The sequence below is a fragment of the Chrysochloris asiatica genome, unplaced genomic scaffold (genome assembly GCF_000296735.1).
Source record: "Chrysochloris asiatica unplaced genomic scaffold, ChrAsi1.0 scaffold00031, whole genome shotgun sequence".
NCBI lineage: Eukaryota > Metazoa > Chordata > Mammalia > Afrosoricida > Chrysochloridae > Chrysochloris > Chrysochloris asiatica.
The window spans coordinates 1,860,516-1,880,702 of record NW_006408549.1 but is presented as its reverse complement, the minus strand read 5'-3'; the positions used below and the strand labels follow the sequence as shown (position 1 = coordinate 1,880,702).

The 20,187-nt window shown below is 37.0% G+C and overlaps 2 protein-coding genes across 4 annotated transcripts in view; one reads left to right on the top strand and one right to left on the bottom strand.

Annotated features, from left to right (window-relative positions):
• Positions 1–2,339, bottom strand: part of LOC102841808 (CDGSH iron-sulfur domain-containing protein 1-like) — a 6,882-nt gene extending 4,543 nt beyond the window's left edge. The window contains exon 1 of the mRNA XM_006859248.1: positions 2,222–2,339. Within this exon, the coding sequence (XP_006859310.1) occupies positions 2,222–2,339 (118 nt within the window). The remainder of the gene's footprint in view (positions 1–2,221) is intronic.
• The window catches only part of VPS13B (vacuolar protein sorting 13 homolog B (yeast)), a 1,072,080-nt gene that overhangs the window by 201,145 nt on the left and 850,748 nt on the right, over positions 1–20,187 (top strand). The window lies entirely within an intron of this gene.

The following is a 20,187-nucleotide window of genomic DNA, read 5'->3' as shown; positions in this document are numbered from 1 at the left end:
ATGCAGATGATACACTGAGTTATAGAGCTTGAATAATGACTAAGCTAGGCCATTGGCCCATGTAGGTCCGTAGCCACTATAAGCAGTATTGTTGCTTATTTGCTTTATTAAGTAAATAATAGTACAGATGATTCCTGGATAGGGTAGCAATAGTAAAGTTGACATGTGAATTTATGAAATATGTGAAAATTGATGTAAATTTTAAATATTTTTATATACATAATTTTCATATGTACATCTAACTAGGCTTTAAAAAGTTAGTGGGAAAATCCCATTGTCTTGTAATTCTATTATTCACGAGCTTTCTGAAGCTCTTTCGCCTGTGGAAATTACATTTAAAAATTCATTCAAAATACCTTTCATGAATACTCTGTATATTGAATGAAACATCATTGTATTATTATATCTTTAATATCCAATAAAGGAGCTCTGGTAGCGTAGTGGTTAGGAATTGGGCTAATAACCTCAGGATCAGCAGTTCAAAACTACCAGCTGTTCCACGGAAAAAAGAGGAGGCTTTCTGCTCTTGTAAAGATATATATAGAGCCTGGGAAAGCCTGTACAGGGTTGCTCTGAGTTGGAACCGACTCCATGGCACATAACAACAACAACAGCAATATCCAATAGAAATAAAGATTTATTAAAAGAACATCACAGGGTGATGAGGCAGAGTAACTTTTTTCACTGCATCTGCACCTGTTTCTATGAAAAGGAAATATTCATAATTTATAACTAGGGAAAGTTGGTTTTGTAGGCCATTCACAACTGCTACAAAGTGTTTGACATTTTAGTTTCAGGATTTAACTTCCTAGCAAAAGTCATGTGACATCAGCATTTCGTTGCAGTGAGAGCTCTCTCAGGAGTACTTGTAATAGAAAGGAAGACTTTGGGTCTGTGAGGTTGTGTGGTTTTTATGTGATATATGGGCTGTGACATAACTGTTGCATGACTGAGATGTGCTTGTAAGTGCTGTACTATGCAGATGGGTTTTTTCTGAAACAAAGCCAGAAGTAAAATCTTGAATGTGTTCATTTAGTGGGGAAAGAATACTTCATAGAAACATATGGAAACATTTCTAAGTTTTTTTCTTCTTTTCGTTAAATGAGTCTTTTTACTTCGTAGCAGTTTTATGATTGTTGAAGTTAATGTCATTAGCCTCATATTTTCCAAGTTTAGTGAGGAACAGGAAGTCTTACAGTAGGAGGATATTTTGAACTAAACAGATCTCTTTTAGGAGTATACATGTTAGAATTAGATTACATGATTAATAGAAAATAAGGATTAACTCACTGATACACTTTTTCATTGTTAATCATAAGCCTTTGCATATTGAATTATTTTACCATTATGATGGGAGTTGGCGAGGGAATATATACATTGGCTCTTCTTTTTTTCCCCCACTTATTTTAAAATTGTAAAATCATAGTACAACATTAAAGGAATTCATAAACAGAAAAAAAAATACCAGCAGCTTAATATGACTGTTTTAAATTTTCCATGTTTTCTTCAAGTCCATGTCTTTCTATGTAAATTTTTACATGGTTTTATTTATTGTGTATATACAGTTTTTATATGCTTTCCTTGTCTCATAACATTACATTTGAAAACTTTTCCTTTATAGAAGTCACATATTTGTTTTGCCCTTTGTGAAAAACACACATGGAGAATTATATTCTAAACTCCCTTCAAGCTTCCATTAGTTCTTACTCCTTCATAGAGAAATTACTTAGAATGAGCTCCATGTATCTTCTCCACTTAGCTTTGATGCAGAATCTGTGTATATTTTGCAGTTTATACTTCCTTGACTACTTCAGACTGATAACAGTGTATTTAATTATCTATCCCAGAACGTCTTCCTGAAATTGATACACACCATGGATGTACCATCTAAAGGCTATGGTATTCAAAATGAAGCATAACTTTTTGAATATATTCAAAACTAATGGTATCACCATTCACTCATTCTCTTAAACTAATTTTTTTAAAGTAGTATTTTTTAAAGTAACTTGGAAATGGAAAAGAAAAGTAACTTCCCTGCACAATTCCTCAACCTAGGAGATGTCTTTCATTTACTCTCCTATCTTGTATCCATCTAGTGGTTCTTCTTGGTTTGTTAGTGCTGCCTCCTAATTCTTTTTTGGACTCTGGCCTCTTTATTTTACCATTGCCCATATTTCCCATGGGCACTGTTGTAGTAGCTTCACAATTAGTATCCCATTACTCTCTGTCTTCTTCCAGTTCATTCTCAACACGATAACCTCAGAGATCTGTCTAAAACGAATTCTGATTACGTTGTTCAGTGGCTTCCCATTCAAGATAAAATTGATGCTGCTTTGCATGTTAGCACTAGGTCATGTTCTTCTGAGCCTCACAGGTGGAGGCATTCTCCCTCAAATCCGTTCCTAGAGCTATTTCGAACTCCTGCACTACTGTGGTGTGCCCCAACACACTATAGTCTCTCATACCTTCTTCTTGCACATGGTATCACATTTCCCTAAACACTTTTCCTGCTCTAATAGACATTTCTTTTAGCCTTTAAGGCCCAGCTGAATCTTCATATCTTTTACTTGCATTTAGGTGTACATTTTTTTATGTTCTCAGAGTATGCTGTCTCACATGACAACAGAGAGTTAGTGTGTGCCTTAAAAATGTTTTGTTTTGAATTATTAAGTATTGAGTTAATTTTCCCAGTTGTTTACAAAAAGCCCAGGTGGTTCTGAATGATAAGCACTGGAGTACTAAACACAAGTTCAGCAGTTTAAAAGCACCAGCTGATTCATAGGAGAAAGATGAGGCTTTTCTTTTCCATAAAGATTTACAGCTTTGGAAATACTACATGGGGCTGTTATGAGTCTAAATTGATTCAATGGCCTTTGTGAGTATAGTTGTTTAGTAGATATTAGATAAAGCATTTTTATGTATGTTAATATGTTTTAAAGTAACTTCCATGCACAGTTCCTCAACAATACAATCATAGGGTCTTAAAGATAGAGGAGGGACACTGTTTTATATTCATAGGTATCATCTAATAGATGATTCTTTTTTGTTTTTTTCCTCCTTGTTTTAAATTTTTTATTGAAATACAGCAGAGATAAGTGCACCAAATGTACAGCTCATTCCATTTTTACAAACTAAACACACCTGTGTAACCAGCACCCAGATCAAGTAACAACATACCAGCACTTGATAGGCCACTTTGCAATCCCTCCCAGCCTTGTCTCTTTTCTGGTCCTGCTCTGAAGTTTGTGAGGTAGTAGATGGAGCCAATGGACCTGGACAGGTAACGGTTCTAGGTGTACTTGTGCCACTAACCATATATCCTCACTTATTAGAGATTTTACAATTCAAAGTAGTTCCTGGTAAGACTTTCTTATACTTTCATGGAGTTTATTTCTCTTTCAGTCACTTTCATATTTTACAAGAAACCATAATAACTTGGTGTTAGGTGTCCTTGAGTAGGTTCCGACTCACAGGGACCATATGCACAACAGAATGAAACACTGGCTGGTCCCGCACCTTCCTCCCAGTAGTTATCTTTGAGCCCATTGTTACTGCCCCTATGCCAGTTATCTTGTTGGGGGTGAGGGGGGTGGGATGTCTTCCTCTTTTTCACTGACCCTCCACTTTTCTAAACATGATATCCTTTTCAAACACTGATCCCTTCTGATAACATGTTCGAAGTACTAGAGATGAAGTCTTGCCAGCCTGACTTCTAAGGAGCATTCTGGCTGTACATCTTCCAACACAGATTTGTTTGTTCTTCTGACATTCCATGGTACCTTTAATACTCTTCTCCGACACCAAAATTCAAATGCTGTGATTTCTCTACAGGTTTTACTTATTCATTGTCCATCTTTCACATGTGAATGAGGCAATTGAAAATCTCATGGTTTTGGTTAGGCACACCTTAGCCATCAAACTGACATTTTTGCTTTTGAACACTTTAAAAAGGTCTTGTGCAGCACGTTTTCCTAATGCAGTACATTGTTTGATTTCTTGGCTGCTGCTTTCATGAGTGTTGCTGGTGGATCTAAGCAAAATTAAGTCTTTGCCAACTTTATTCTTTTCTCTGTTTATCAGAAAATCAGCTTCTTGGATAATTTGCTCAGCATACAGATTAAATGTTGTTGTTGTTATATTCTGTATAGTCAGTTCTCTTCCAGAGCAACCCTATATAGGGTTTCTGAGGGGCAGCCGGTGATCTTGCACCAACCTTGCAGTTCAAACCGATTTTGCAATCCAGTGCATTAACCCACAGTGCCACACCAGATTAAATAAGTATGGTGAAAGAATTCAGCCCTGGTACACAAAATAGGGCAACTCTACTTTGAGAAGGCAGCTCTTCCCTAGTAGTATTTTGAGTGCCTTCCAACCTGAGGGGCTCACTTTCCAGCACTCTTTCTCACAGTATTCAAGTGCTCTTTATCGTGTTTCAATATTCAGTATTCTGTGGCTGACAGGGTTCCGCAGCCATTCATAAGGCTTTCTGTGACTAAATATTTGGAAGTAGGTCCGTCTTTCCTTCTTCCTAGACTGTCTTAGTGTGGAAGCTCAGATGAAACCTGTCCATCTTGGGTGGCCTGCTGGTATTTGAAATACAGTTGGCATAACTTCTAGAATCACAGCAACACGCAAATCAACACAGTATGACAAACTGACGGATTAGTGGTGCTATTTATAGGTACTAATCTCAAAGATGAAAACTGTTGGAATTAGTAACATTTTCCCTTATGGAAGATAGTTTTTACTGTTAACAAAAAAAATACTTTATATTGATAATCATACATTATTACATTTAGTAAACATGTATGTTGTTGTTGTTGTTAAGTGCCTTCGAGTCGGTAAACATGTATAGGGAACTATTATATACAACTCTTGGTGCCAGGCACTGGGAACACAAGTATATTTAAGACTCTTTCCTTCCCTGTTTTACTTCTTGGTCAGTTTCAAATTAGCTAAGAGCTTTAGATGGGAATATACATAACATAATTCAAATCAATTAGCAATTAGTATGCTAATTGAAAATGTCTATTAAAATATGAAGAGAAACCAATGTTATATCTATTGCTATAAACTAATAAATACATTTATATTTGAGAGGAACTTGGTTACTTGAAAAATTACCTTTTTCGCTTAGCATTGCTTTTTTGAATGTAGTCCTTGGATTAGAGAAAAGTTGTTTCAATTAGGATCAGATTTTAATAATGAGTAATAAAAATAAGTTTTGTTTTTTTTTTAAAACATTGACTGCCGAAGAAAGTTTAAATGTATTCTGTTTAACAAGTTGAATTCTTAGTATTTATATTATAGTTTGTATTTGTTTCTTTATTTAAACCATTGCTGTAGCATGTTTCATATTTTATCAGATGATTATCATATTTCTTTGTATGTTATATACACACAAGAGCTCTTTGTACTGTTGGCGGTGCTTTGACACAGTTCCTACGACAGTAAGTAAATATATTACCTCAACTCCTAATCAGCCTACCATTGCCACTGATGACCCAATGCTTCAGTTGTAACACTATGCTGCTGACCCAGACTCTGGGGACTTGTTTTATTTTATTTTTTGATGCATTGCTGTAGGCAATTTTAAGAGTGTGGAACCAAGCCATATTCTCCCTTGGACTCATTTCCACTTTGATTTCCTATGGGAGACATAGCCTTCCTTTAAAATACTTGGGTATTGAAATTGTTCACCTAATCTGTGCTTACTGGGTGGAGGAGTAATGCCCATTCTCACTGAATTAAAATTTAATAAATCAAACAGTAGGGCTTACCAATGGTACTAACCAATTTTCAAAACGAAAATTTTGTAATTCATGAGATGTTTTTCTAGTAGACACCTTCTTTTTTATATATGTGTTTTTATCGTATACTTATGGGATATGAATGTTTTGGATTGACTTTGTCCCAAAAGGATGTAGTTGAGAACTTACAGGTTATATGATGTTGAAAAGAAATTTAATGGGTTATAAAAACCAGCACTTCATTTTTCCTTGGTAACTAATATGTTATTTGTGAGTTTACAATGAATAGGTCAGTAAATGGTGTAGTAACTTTCAATTTTAGCATTAATAACTACTACTTAAAAACAAAACAGTTTGTTTCCTAATGAGAGTAAAGTTACGTTGTTAGAATTTAGGATGTTTGTAGTTTGAAGTTTGTTTTTTTATTCAGTCATATTTTTAATTGCATCTCTTAAGGAATTTATCAAACATATTATTTACATCAGATGCATTTTAAGGTACTAGGGTTATTAATCTAAGTCAGACACCTATTATTGAAGGAATTTCTCCTTTAGTTGGGGAACAGACATATGTAAGCACATAATTATAATATGTTGTTGTTGTTACAGGCTGTTAAGTCAGTTTGGACTCATACTGACCTTGTATAGGGTTTCCAGGGAGTGGCTGGTGAGTTTGAACCACCGACCCTAGTGGTTAACATTACAGTACTTAGCCTATAGTGCCATACCAGGATTATGAATACAGGGTGCTAGATACTGTGAGGGGTGCACAAGTCTCTGAATACATGGTGATAGACACTGTGAAGAGGCAGAGCTGGTTCAGTGGTATAGTTCTGACCTTCTAGGTGGGAGCTCTGGATTGATTCCCAGCTCGTGAGCCTCAGGTACAACCACCACCTTTTGTCAGTGGCACCTGAAATGTTGTTAGGATGCTAAACTGTTTTAACTTCCAGATTAAAATGGATTAGGAAGAAAGGCCTGGAGATGTACTTTCAAAAATAAACCAATGAAAACCTCATGAGTCACAGTGGTTTGACTCTCAACCAGTCATGGTGAGGACACAGGACCAGAAGTCTTTACTTCTGTTGTTTAGGAGGTTGCCATAAATAGGGGTTCAACTGCGGTTAACAGCATACACTGCTGAATCTTGAAAAGGGAGCCCGAAGCTAAAAGCACTTGCTTATCTTTGAAGTCTTTGCAGAGGAGGTAGCATTTGAACTAAGGCTTAAATGTAAAGTAAGAATCCGTTTAGTATGCTGTTGTTAGTTGGGGGATGAGGTGTTCTAGATTTTTCACCAGATGTTTGATATAAAATGAATAATTGTGAATTTATTAAAAATCCCACTCCTGGTGTGGCTCTGTAGGATAAGCACTAGACTGCTAATTGTGCATTTTACCCACCAGCCACTCTTCAGAAATCCTATTTTGAGTTACTATGATTCAGAACTGACTTGACAGCTAGTAAGGTATGCTCACCATGGAATGGTCAACATTCAAGGGGAAAAGGGTATCATTTACCTAAGGGCACAGTTCAGAAAGGTGGGATAGGAGGTTGGAATAGAAATAAGAAACAGACAAGGAGTGGAATAAATAGTTACATGAAGAGGATTGCAGTCTTTGAGATGAAACGAAGTGTGTAATATTTTCATTGTAAACAGATCACTTGCTCTGTTGTTGTCAAGTGCCTTCGAGTCAGTTCCGACTCATAGTGACCTTTCTAAGGAGCATTTGAACCACCAGTCTTATGGCTAGCAGTCCAGTACTTACACTACAGAGGCATACCAGGACTTTGATGACTTGCTCTAGAAATCTTTTTTTTTTCTTCCTATAAACCTTTAAAAACAAATAATTTTTGAAATGGAAGCAATATTTTTTGGGTTCTCTGAGAAGGAGGTGCTGAGATGACATTAAGAATACCAGTAGTTTTTTGACAGTAACATCCATGGGGTGTGGGTTGGGAGGGTGGAAAGAGGTGAGAGCAGTATTGAATGGGAGCGTCAACAGATTGAGAAGCAGACTTGTCATGGTGGAGCTCTGGAACAAAGACTACCAGAAGTGGCCTATACAGCGTACAGTTGGCTAGGCCCTTGTACTGTCGGGACTGGCTGTGTGCTTGTGGAGAGAATGACCTTTGCCTAAAAACGGAGGCAAATGCCGGAGAAACCTAACAGCTGTATACTGTCAACTGTAGATGAACAGCTGGGCAATGAACTCTTTTTTGAAGGACTCTCTACTTTCTTTCTAAGGGCCACATCTTGTCTGCCACAGAATCCAGCATAAGGGTGGGTCTTGACATGATACTATTCATTCATTCAGCCATTAAATATTATAGACACTTCCTGTGCATGTGAATGCTACTGAACATGGATCATGTGTGAACAGACATGTCATTGTTCTCATGTAGGGCAAATGTAAAAGGAAAACTATTCTAAGGAAAAAGAATAGCAGGTTTAAAGTCCCTGTTATAGGCAAGAGATTGGCATTGAGGGGAGACAGAAAGAAGGCTCCTTTGGCTGGAGAATACTAGGACAAAAAGGGGAGGGCGGGGAAATGAGGTCAATAGAGTATGGCGGGAGCCAGATCCTTGAGCCTTATAAGCCTCAGGGCTTTGGATTTTAGTCTAATTGTAATGAGAAGTCATTGAAGGGTTTTAACCAGAGGAGTGATACAAACTGACTTATGATTTAGGAAATTTACTCCTACTTACCAGGTTCCACTTTTAATAGTCACAGTGCAAATATGTCTTGACATCTGACGTACTGTGTAGTCTAAGTCACTTGGAGAATTCTTTTCAGATTACAGTCATCCCTTGATATCCAAAGGGGATTAGTTACAGGATATGAAAATATGCTGGTGCTGCCTTATATAAAATGGCATAGTATTTATAGATAATCTACACACATCCTTCTAAATTGTCTCTAGATTAATTGTAATAATTAATACAATGCAAATACAGTGTAAACAGCACTTTATGCTTTCTCTTAGCCTTTGTGGGGTAGCTTTGACAGTTTCATTGTTTTCTTTTTTTCCCTCATGAATATTTTTGATCTTCTTTTAGTAGAACCCAATTATGTGGAACCTGCAGACACAGAGGGCCAACTGTACTGGCAATGGTCTTGCATCTACAGAAAACATAAACACACACACATGTCCATTCTATCATCAGAATGTTGTTGTTGTTAGGTGCCATAGAGTTGGTTCTGACCCATAGTGACCTTGTGCACAGCAGAACGAAACGCTGCCCAATCCTGGGCCAACCTCACTACTGTTGCCACGCTTGAGTCCACACTTGGTCAGTCCATCTTGTTGGTGTCTGACCCTCCACCCTACCAAACATGATATCCTCCAGCAAATGGTCCCTCTTGACAATATGTCCGAAGTATGAAAGACGAAGTTTGGCCATCTTGTTCTCCAAGGATTACTCTGGCTGCACTTCGTCCAAAACGGATCTATTGGTTCTTTTGGCAGCCCATGGCACCTTAAAAGTCTCCTCCAACACCATAACTCAAAAGCATCATCAGAATAGTTTACCCATTTTATATATTTCTAAAGTAACTCACTAGCCTACTGGTGTAGCACTGTAAGATAAGCTCTGGATTCCTATCCATAAGGTTGGTGGTTCAAACCCACCAGCTACTCCTCAGAAACCCTAAACACAGGGTCTTTATGAGTCATAACTGACTCAACGACACTTAGCAGCAACAACAACAACAAAGTAACTCAGCTTTTTTGCTTTTAAGTAACTATTTATTACTCAATTACAAGAGTCATATTAGTTTAAATTTTTATATGGTGTGGCGCTGTGGGTTAATGTGCCAGAGTGCAAAGTCATTTGAACTGCAAGGTTGGTGGTTCAAGCTCACCAGCTGCTCCTTGGAAACTATTCAGGGTCACTGTGGGTTGGAACTGACTCGACAGCACTTAACACCAACAACATAGAACATGCTCAGCATTATTCAAGCTGAGGAAACTGAAGAAGAAATTCAAACTTCAACATGTGGTACTGAAGAATTCTATGAGCAAAATATTAAATTATGCAAAATATTAAAAGATAGTGGAAGGAAAAAAAAAAAGCGATGGAAGGAATGTACGGAGTCACTGTACCAAAAAGATGTGGTTGATGTTCAACCATTTCAAGAGGTAGCATATGATCAAGGGTCAATGATCCTAAAGGAAGAAGTCCAAGGTCCATTGAAGTAAAATTTTAAGAACAAGACACCAGGAATAGATGAAATACAAATGTAATCTTTCAAAAAACTGATGTGGTACTTGAGGCACTCACTCATCTATGTCAAGAAATTTTGAAGACAGCTAGCTACCTGAACAACTGACTGGAAAAGATCTGTATTTGCTTCCAGTCCAAAGAGGTGACCTAATGGAATGTGGAAATCATTGGACAATATCATTGATGTCCCATATGAGTAAAATTTTACTTAAGGTAATAAAAAAATGGTTGCAACCATACATTGACAGAGGACTTTCAGAGGTTCAAGCTGGATTCAGAAGAGGACATGGAACAAGGGATATCATGGCTGTCGTCAAGATGGATCGTGGCTGAAAGTAGAATACCAGAAAGATGTTTACCTGTGTTTTATGCCTACACAAAGGCTTTCGATTGTGGGGATCACGTCAAGCTATTGACAACTTTGTGAAGTATAAGTATTTTGGAACATTTAATTGTGCTCATGAAGACCTGTACATAGACCAAGAGGCAGTTGTTTGAATAGAACAAGGGAACACCAAATGGTTAAAATTAGGGAATGTGTGTGCACCAAGGTTTGTATTCTTTCACCATACTTATTCAATCTGTATGCAGAGCAGATAAATTCAAGAAACTAGATTTAATGAAGAAAAACATGACATCAGGATTGGAGGAAGAGTCATGAACAACCTGAAATATGCAGATAATACAACCTTGCATGCTTTAAGCCAAAAGGACTTAAAATTATTTACTGAGCAAAGACCACAGCCTTTGGTATGGGTTACATCTTAATGTAAAGAAAACAAAAATCTTCACCCCTGGACCAATAAACAATATCCGTATCAATGGAGAAAAGACTGAAGTTGTCAAAGACATCATTACGCTCAGATCAACCATTAACACTCATGTAAGCAGCAGTCTAGAAATCAAATGATATATTGCATTAGGCAAATCTTCATTAAGACCTCTTGAAAGTGTTGAAGAGCAAAGATGTCAGTTTGAGGACTAAGGTGTGCCTCACCCAAGCAATGGTATTCTCAGTAACCTCATATGCATGCAAACGTTGGGACAGTGACTAATGAAGACCATAGAAGAACTGATGCATTTGAACTGTGGTGTTGGCAAAGAATATTGAAAGTACCACGGACTGCCGAAAGAACAAACAAATCTTTGTTGAGGTACACCCACAGTGCTCCTTGGATGCTATAATGTTGTTGTTGTTAAGTGCTGTCGAGTCGGATCCGACCCATAGCGACCCTGTACAGGGTTTCCGAGGCTGTAAATCTTTACGGGAGCAGAACGCCTCATCTTTCTCCCGCGGAGCAGCTGGTAGTTTCGAACTGCTGGCCTTAAGGTTCGCAGCCCGATTCGTAACCCCTACGCTACCAGAGCTCCTGGATGCTATAATAGCCAGTGTTTATCTGTCATACTTTGGATATTATCAGAAGGGACCAGTCACTGGAGAAGGACATCATGTTTGGTAAAGTGGAGGTTCAGAGAAAAAGAGGAAGACCCCCAACAAGATGAATTGGCACAGTGGCAGAAGTGATGAGTTCAGGCATAGCAAAGATTGTGAGGTTGGCCAAGGACCAGGTAGTTTTTCCTTCTGTTGTGCATAGGGTCACTGTGAGTTGGTATCGACTGATGGCACCTAACAACAACAACAGATAGAACTTGGAGTTCTGGTGTGACACTGCAGAATAATGTGCTGGACTATAAGGCCGGTTTGAATTGTGAGGTCAGTGGTTCAAACCACTCCTTGGAAACCTTCTATAGAGTTGCTATAAGTTGGAATTGACATGATGGCACCTAACAACAACACATAGAACTTACATGTTTAAATCTTCTCATATTTATTGAAAATTAGGTTTCAGTTCTGACAGTGCTTTCTCCATGCCTGAATTTGAACTTTGCCTAACCATGTGACCTACTCAAGTCTCTTGACCTCTTTAAGACTCAGTTTTCTTTTCTGTGAAATGGTGACTCCAGTTGTACCTGCTTTATAAACCTGTAGTGATATGTGAAACACTATGCAATGTCTGGCATACCTTGAAGTAGTCAGTCCTGGTGACACAGTAGTTCAGTCCTCGCTTGCTGACTAACAGGTTGACTGTTTGAATCTACTAGCCACTCTATGGGAGAAAGTGGTAGCAGTCTTTTTCTGTCAACATTTACTGTCTTGAAACCCTAGGAGGCAGTTGGACTCTGCCTATAGGATCTTTTTGAGTTAAAATGGACTTAATGATAGTTGTTGTTTTTAAAAAATTTTTTTTTTGTGTGAATTGAGTGATAGTTTACATGGGAGAACATCAGTTTTACAGTCATCGTTCCATTCAATGATTAGTCCCCTCCATGCATCATCATTCAACAGGATTTGCTTCTATTCCCTCTGTTTCTTTCTTTCTTTCTTTTTTTTTTTTCCGGATGTATACCAAAATAATCAGGAATATATAATTTAAACAAATTGGTTTGTTTTTGACATTCCTTAACTACAATATAGATAGAAGCAGTTTTTTGTTTCTACTATTAATTCTAATATGATTGTCACTTTATTAGGGTCATATAAGTACAGACTCAGTGTGAATATTAATGTAAAACCTCTGCAGCTCCTCCTCTGATGTCAGCTTTGGAAGTCTGACTAGCAGAGTGACCACCTCAGTGTCATTTCTGACATCCTTAAATTTGTGGGAGAAAATGTTTACCCATTACATCTAATATCGGTTTTATAAATAAGACATGTTACTTGTATTCATTGTTAAAGTCTAAATTTTTACTTCCAGCTGTAGGTAATTCTATATGTAATTTAGAATTGAGCATCTCCTCCCTCATAAGTTTTATGTATTAAAAATTTAACAGTGATTTGAAATATAAATGTTAATTATTATAGTAGTAAAATACTACAAAATCAGTGACTATAAAGCTTTAAATTTCATGTACAAAAGCGATTTATTAATTGCTTAAAAATGTTAGCTTGGGTAAAAGGGATTGATAGCATAGCTGTTATTTAGATAACTTTATAAAGATTTTTGGGAGAAAGATGAGGCTCTGCTCCTGTGAAAATTTACTGCCTTGGAAACCCTATACAGGGTTGCTATGAGTCGAAACTGACTTGAGGGCATACCGCCACCACCTTAAAGGTCTTTATAATTTTTATGTCAATAGTTCACAAAGTTTTTAAATAAAAGATTGTTATAAAGCCTCGGAAACCCTGTGCAGGGTCGCTATGAGTCGAAACTGACTCCACGGCACGTAACAACAACAACATAGCTAATATTATAGTCTAATTTTTATAAAATATATGTTGTTGTTGTTATTTGCCTTTGAATATTTCTAATTCATATTAACCCTTACAGGATTTCCAAGGAGCAACTGGTAGGTTGGAACCACTAACCTTCTGCTTAGCAGTTATAGAACTGCTTAATAAAGCAGCATGAATAAAACTTTAAAAATATTATTAACTTTTAACTCCATTTTAATAATAAATATGTCAAGATAAGGTGCTATTTGAGAGTTCTGAAGATTTTTTAAGGTTAAATTAAATTCAGTATTTGAGGAGAATAACTCAAAATGATCCAGTAACATTCAAGAAAATTGTCTTTGATTCACATATAATAATTAAAGAATGTAAGTATTATGGCTATAAAAGAGTTAGAAAAATTGAAAAATTAAGTCACATTCTGTTTCCCAAACTTAAAATAACAGACATTACATTACAAGAATAATTTACAATCATCTCTCATGGCAATTTGAAATTCATTATTATTATAGGGAAGAAAAGATAAATAATGAAACATTAACACATGCAGTACTAAACAAAAAAGGAAAAGCAGACATTGTTGGCAATGTGTTACACAGTATAACTGCTTTTTCTTTTGTTGAAAGTATTTTCTTAGCTAGAATCTTAAGGGAAGCATTTTCCAGGTGTATATTCTTTGGCACTGCTGAGTAGATTTGAACCACCAACTTTTAGGTTAGCAGCTGATCAGAAACTGCTTGCATCATATAGGACCTTAATAAAAAAAATTTCTCCCTCATCTCTTGCCCTTGAAGTTGAGCATCTATGTAAATCTGTAGTAACTACAGAAATCCTGTCTGCTGACAAATTGCTTATGTATTATAATGTCAAATTAATAGTTGATTCTAAGACGTTTAGTATAAATTTATACTGATAACTTATATGGTTATAGTTTATATTTCTGTAACGGATGCATGGTGGCTATGTTAGGATAAGCCTGGACTTCGAACCACAAGGGGGTGGCGGTTAGAGCTCAGCAGTCACTCTGCGGGAGAAAGATGAGAGGCTCTCTGCTTTTGCAAAGATATGTTGTTATTGTTGTTAAATACTGTGGAGTTGGTTCTGACACAGCTCCAGAAACCTTATACAGGGTTGTTATGAGTCAGAATCGACTTGACACTTAAGAACAACATCAGCGACATATCTGTAATAGTTTTCAGTTTATGCAAAGCATGGGAAATATGTAAATGTAGAAGAAATTATTTTTAATGCAAAATCCTGCATTTTCAGTTGAAAAATTTCTGAGGCTACTTTCCATTTTAATTAGTAATTTAGTGTATAGCAAATTTTATACAGAATTTGGTGGATTTCTTGGAAGTTTCAACAGGCTCAATCAAAACCATTGCCAAATATTTTTCTTTCAATTAAATTATTACATTAAATCCACATTTCTAAAAAGAACCCAAAGCACCTTTGAAGTATCTTATATGCAAATAATTCTGCCAAGCAAAGTATTTTAATGCACTATTTGGTATTCCCTTATATATGTTTATTAAAGTACTGTTTTTTCAAAAGATAAAGTCACTAAAATTACCAACTGTGAAACAGGATAATGCAGAAATAAAACAAAATTTAACATTTTTTAATTTGAACTAAAGTAAAAACAGTGGTAACCTATTCTGATTTCATTATTAATATATGAATCAGAGTAGTGTTTACTGTAGGTGTGTATGTATGTGTGTATAAACCTTAATGACTAAAAGCAATTATGTAGAGTTCAAATAAGTAATACAGGACATATTTCCCCAATTCTGCTATACTTGAATGAGAGCTGTGGTCTAATATGTTGTGCATCTCACTCATTGTCAACCACTGTGGCATTTACTGGCTGATGCTTCAAAGTACTACTGTTTTCATCCACTTTCATTGGCCAGATGTGTCATGGAAACCATAACTAAGGACTGGAAAACTCCTCATGGCTTTTGCTTTACTGATAAATCTGACTAACATATTTGTTGGTATAACTTATTGGAATTTCTAAAAATTTCTCCTTAATGTCTTTTTAATATCAAAACTGCATTGGTTTTATTAAGTAGATTTTAAAGATATTTGCTGAAGGAGACAGTTAAATTAGAAGGATTTAAGTCTAGTCAGCAGTGATCATCATGTCCTATTCCATTCCCCTTAGTAAATAGCCTGTACTTTTGTAAGAGAGAGTGGAGAAAATGAGGTGACATTTAGAAGTGCACAGCATTTTGGAGTCTCTTGTCATTTCATAATGCTGTGGCAGCCATCTTAGAGCAGTTTCAAAAATTTCAATTCTAAGACCACATTTTCACTTTTGTTAAATACCTGCTGGTATTCCCTCCTCCCAAGAGTTTGTTTTTTGCGTTACTGGCTTCAGAAATCACTGTGAAAATAGAGGATTATAACTAGCTGATTTTCTGTCAACATTATGTTTGAGGGTGTTGCTGATGGAAGGGTAACAATTGAGATCGGCCTTGAAATTATTGAGGCAAGTGACCAGGAGAATGTAAAGCCAGAGGCAAGGAAGATCTTTTATTAAAAAGGAAAGCAGGTTGTGAAAATAAATTGTCAGTGGGAATTGAGGGGTGAATAAATAGTAAAAAGCTATAACTACAGAGAAAAATGTCTTGGATGGCTCTGGACAGTAGGCTATATCATGTTGTTGAATGCCGTCCGTTGGTTCTGACTCATAGTGAACCCTGTGTAAGGTTTCTGGGGAGCGACTGGTGAGTTTGAACCACTGACCTTGCAGTTCAAACAGACCTTGCTTCCCAGTACTTATCTTACAGAGGCCATACCAGGACCCTAGACTACATCATAGGAATATGGAATTAATGTAGGAATGTTCCTGGTTTGGTGCATTTTATGGGTTAATGCACTGGATAGTAAGGTCAGTTTGAGTCATAAAGTTGGTGGTTGAATCTCACCAACTGTTCATCAGAAACTTTATGCAGGTGAATCAGAGTAGTGTCCCTATGCAATATGCAGGGTCACTATGAGTTGGAACCAACCATGGCAATTAACAACAACATTTATTTGACTTGGCTAAAAGTCTTAGGTGATTAATTTTTTACTTTTATTTTAAGGTTTTTATTGTGGATTGAGTGAAAGTTTACAGGGCGTATCATCAGTTTTACATTCAACAAATCATATACCTTATGTCATTACAATGATTATAATCCCCTCCATGTGTATCATCAGTTAACAGTATTTCTCTCTATCCACTTTAGCTTTTTAAAAAACAAACAAACAAAAAAACCACTCAGGTATATATAATAATTTACATCTCCAAAGGGCACATTCTGTAAGTCTGCCTCCCGGCCACCAGCTCTTAGTCCCTGTCTTCTTAATTCATGAATCTAGAGTCCTCAGCCACTCCCTGCCTCCATGCACCCATCTCTGCCTCCATGCCCTCATCTCCGTCTCCATCTCTGGAGCTGCTGCTTCTCTGGATAAGGTCCTGCATTCTGCTTGTGAGCTTCTCTCTTGATGGTCCTAGGGTCCTCTGTTTCTGGACTGTAAGATTAACCACTCCCCTTTTTTTGTTACAAAACTTCTACCTTTACAATTGTGACAGTGGCAATTAGTCGTAATAACAATTATTCACTATTGAATCTTACAAATCTTATTCCCATCTCTTTTTACCAGACCCATCTAGACAAGATGACAGCTATTCAGTGGGGACTCTTTCTTTCCCCCATACTCTTAAACTAAACGAACTCCCTCTTGAAACCTTGTAAGCTAGTCACTTTGTGCCTTTATTGCCTCCTCATTTTAGGTAGCCAATGTCTATGTTGCCCATCCCTATCGACCCTGTGTACAGAGGGGATAACATTGATACTTGATGTGAAGACTCTTTCCCTCTCTGTTGGTATTTAGAGTAATAAACGCTCTGAGTATAGGTCAGGTTCATCAAATTCAAGCAACTTACCCTTGTTTCCTTTATCAAAAAAAAAAATTTTTTTTTTTTTTCTTTTTCTATCTTCCTCTAGTCGAGTTCTGATTATCGAGCCATCGAGACTAGGTCAAAAGGGTACTATATGCAAGTTTGGGTGTTCTTCTGCATCTCCCCTCACTTCATATCAGCTGGATGCTTCACTCTGAGCTCTAACCCTCTATGGCTAAATCCTTGTCCATGGGCTCAGGTGTCCTCATGGACACCACACTTTGGACCAACCAGCCCTTCCTCTTCTCTCTCTCATTTCCAGGTCAACAGGATTCAGTGGACTGGGATTGAACTCAGCCCATTTCTTCATTGCTGCCTTTCTGCCTCTTCTGCTCACCAGTAGACCAATGTGGTCACCAGCAAGCTTACATGCTTGTTTGTGTATTCTCTTTTGAGTTTCAGTCTTAGAGGGGAGTTTGTCCTGAAGGCACTTGATTGATAGTCTTGATGTCTTCCTGATGAACAGCTTGCTTATTCTTGTAGTAGCTAGTTGTACTGACATTTTTCTTTGGGTTTTTCCTGATGATCTTGCTCTGAAGCTGTATCTTCTGTCACTGCAACTGTTCCAGTCTGCTTGTCCTTTCTAGTGGGAATGTCTCACCTCATAAGGTTCTGGATGGGACTCAGGATTCCACCTAAGGTATTATACTCTGTAAAGACTTTGCACGAGGTCTATTTCACTGGGCAAGTTGTAGAACCCCTTTTAGGTATTCCAATAGGTGATTAATTTTTGCTTATGAATGGCCGAAGTCATTGCAACACTTTTAATGACCCTTCGTTTTTTCAAGTTTCATCTTATCACTCTCATTCTTCCTCTTTATTCTTTCCACTTCTACTGAGCTTCCATAATAACTCTGTAAGAAAATCCTGTTTATTTCCTCAGATGATTTTTCCCCATTTCATGAAATAATCCAATTTTTCCTTACCCTCATTCCTTTGTCTGCTTTACTCCGTTTAATCCTTGAGTCTAAAACCTGTGTTTGCTGAAATTATTTCTTTAGACCATGCTGGCCTTCTCTCTTTGTAATGTTAAAGCACCTTTTATGTCTCGTATCATAGCTCTTACCATATTTCATTATAATTTCTTATTTAATTGTCCATTTTGTATAATTGGATGTAAGATACTTATTTTGGGAAAAAAACAGTTCTGTAGGTTGTTGGTGTTAAGTGCCATTGAGTTGGTTCTAACTCATAATGACCTGTATAGGGTTTCCAAGGAATAGCTGGTGCTTTTGAACTGCTTGCCTTGCAATTAGCAGTCCAGTGCTTACTTTACAGTGGCATATCAGGGCTCCCTGTGAGTAGTAGGCACAGAATAAATGTGTTTTGAATCAATACACTCTTATTTTAGTATTTATTAGTATTTTAAATTTAGGAAATATTTATTAAATGTTTTATTATATGCTAGACTACTCGTGTGGCACTATAGGATCAGCATTGGACTGCGAATCAGAAGGTTGACAGTCAAATCCACCAGCTGCTCCTTGGAAATCCTGTACAGAGTTGTTCTGAGTTGGAAGTGACTTGACGGCACTTAATAACACAACATTATATACTAGGTTGTTGTTGTTGTTAAGTGCTGTTGAATCAGTTCCAGCTCAGAGTGACCCTGTATAGAATTTCCACACAGTGGCTGATGAGTTTGAACCACCAACTGTGCGGTTTAAACTGATTTTGCAGTTCAGCTCATTAACCCACAGCTGCACACTGGGACTCCATATGCTAGGTAGGAGCTTATCTGAAAATATAAAGACACAAGTGACTTGCCCATCAGAAGCTTACAGTGTTTCACTGTTACAGAGGAAAATTTGCAGTGTCCCACAGTGGACTCCAGGTGTGGTGCTGTAGGATCAGTACTGGACTGCCAACCACAAAGCCGGCATTTCAAACCCACTAGTTGCTCCTCAGAAACCCTATACACTGTTGCAGGGAATGGAAACTGACTTGACAGCACTAAACAACAATATGGGGTGGGGCTCAGAGGAAGCAGCTTAAGAGCTAGAAGCATCTAGGAATTGTATGTTAATTTAGGTAATGTATTCTAATTTTCTTAGTCTTGCAAAATAAAATGAAATCAGGTGAAGACAGAGCTTGATAGCCAATTATTATTACTTGCCTGTACCTCCAAACTAGAATCTCTAGATGAAATCTCTTTTGCGTTTCAGATGCATGTAAAATGGTTAAGTTCTTAAACCAGTAAGGGAAAAAGTATTCTGCTTATAAACACTAAAATCTAAAAATTGGGCAGACTCTATGAGAGTTGTTTGAAATTGAGACCCAGAACACACAACAGTAGATTTGTGTGGTTTTTTTTGTGTTATACTCGCTCATTCATTCGTTCCTGTTTCATCAAATAAGTACTTAATAAATGCCTGTTATGTGCCAGAACTCTTCTTGGTGCAAGTGTTATAGTGAAGCACTGTTCAGTACAGGCATACCTTGTTTTATTGTGTTTCACACATAATGCATTGTTTACAAATTGAAAGTTTATGACATCCTTGCATCAAGCAAGTCTACTGGTGCCATTTTTCCAACAGTATGTGCTCTATCACATTTTGATAATTCATATAATATTTCAACTTTTCAAAATGCAGATAAACACTTGCTAGACTGCGATGTAATATAAACATGACCTATATAGGCATAGCGAAACAAACAACAACAACAACAACAAAAATAAATAAGGTCATGTGACAGCGTTTATTGTAATATTTGTTTATTGCAGTGGTCTGGAACTGAATATGCAGTATCTCTGAGGTTTGTCTGAAGTGCCTACAGAACTTTCTGCAGTGATGGTTCTGTTTCCTGTCAAAACTGGCCAGTCAGTAAGCCCAAGTCACATGTGTTTATTGAGCACTTGAAGTATGGGTAGTAAAATTGAAGAACCAAACCCTGGAGTTTATTTAAATTTGTTTAAGTAGGCATATGTAGTCAGTACCCACTAACTTGAGTGCAGTTCTAAAACAAGTAATAAATAAAGGAAACGAAAGTATCCGGAAATGCAAATGGTATATATAATTTTAAAACAC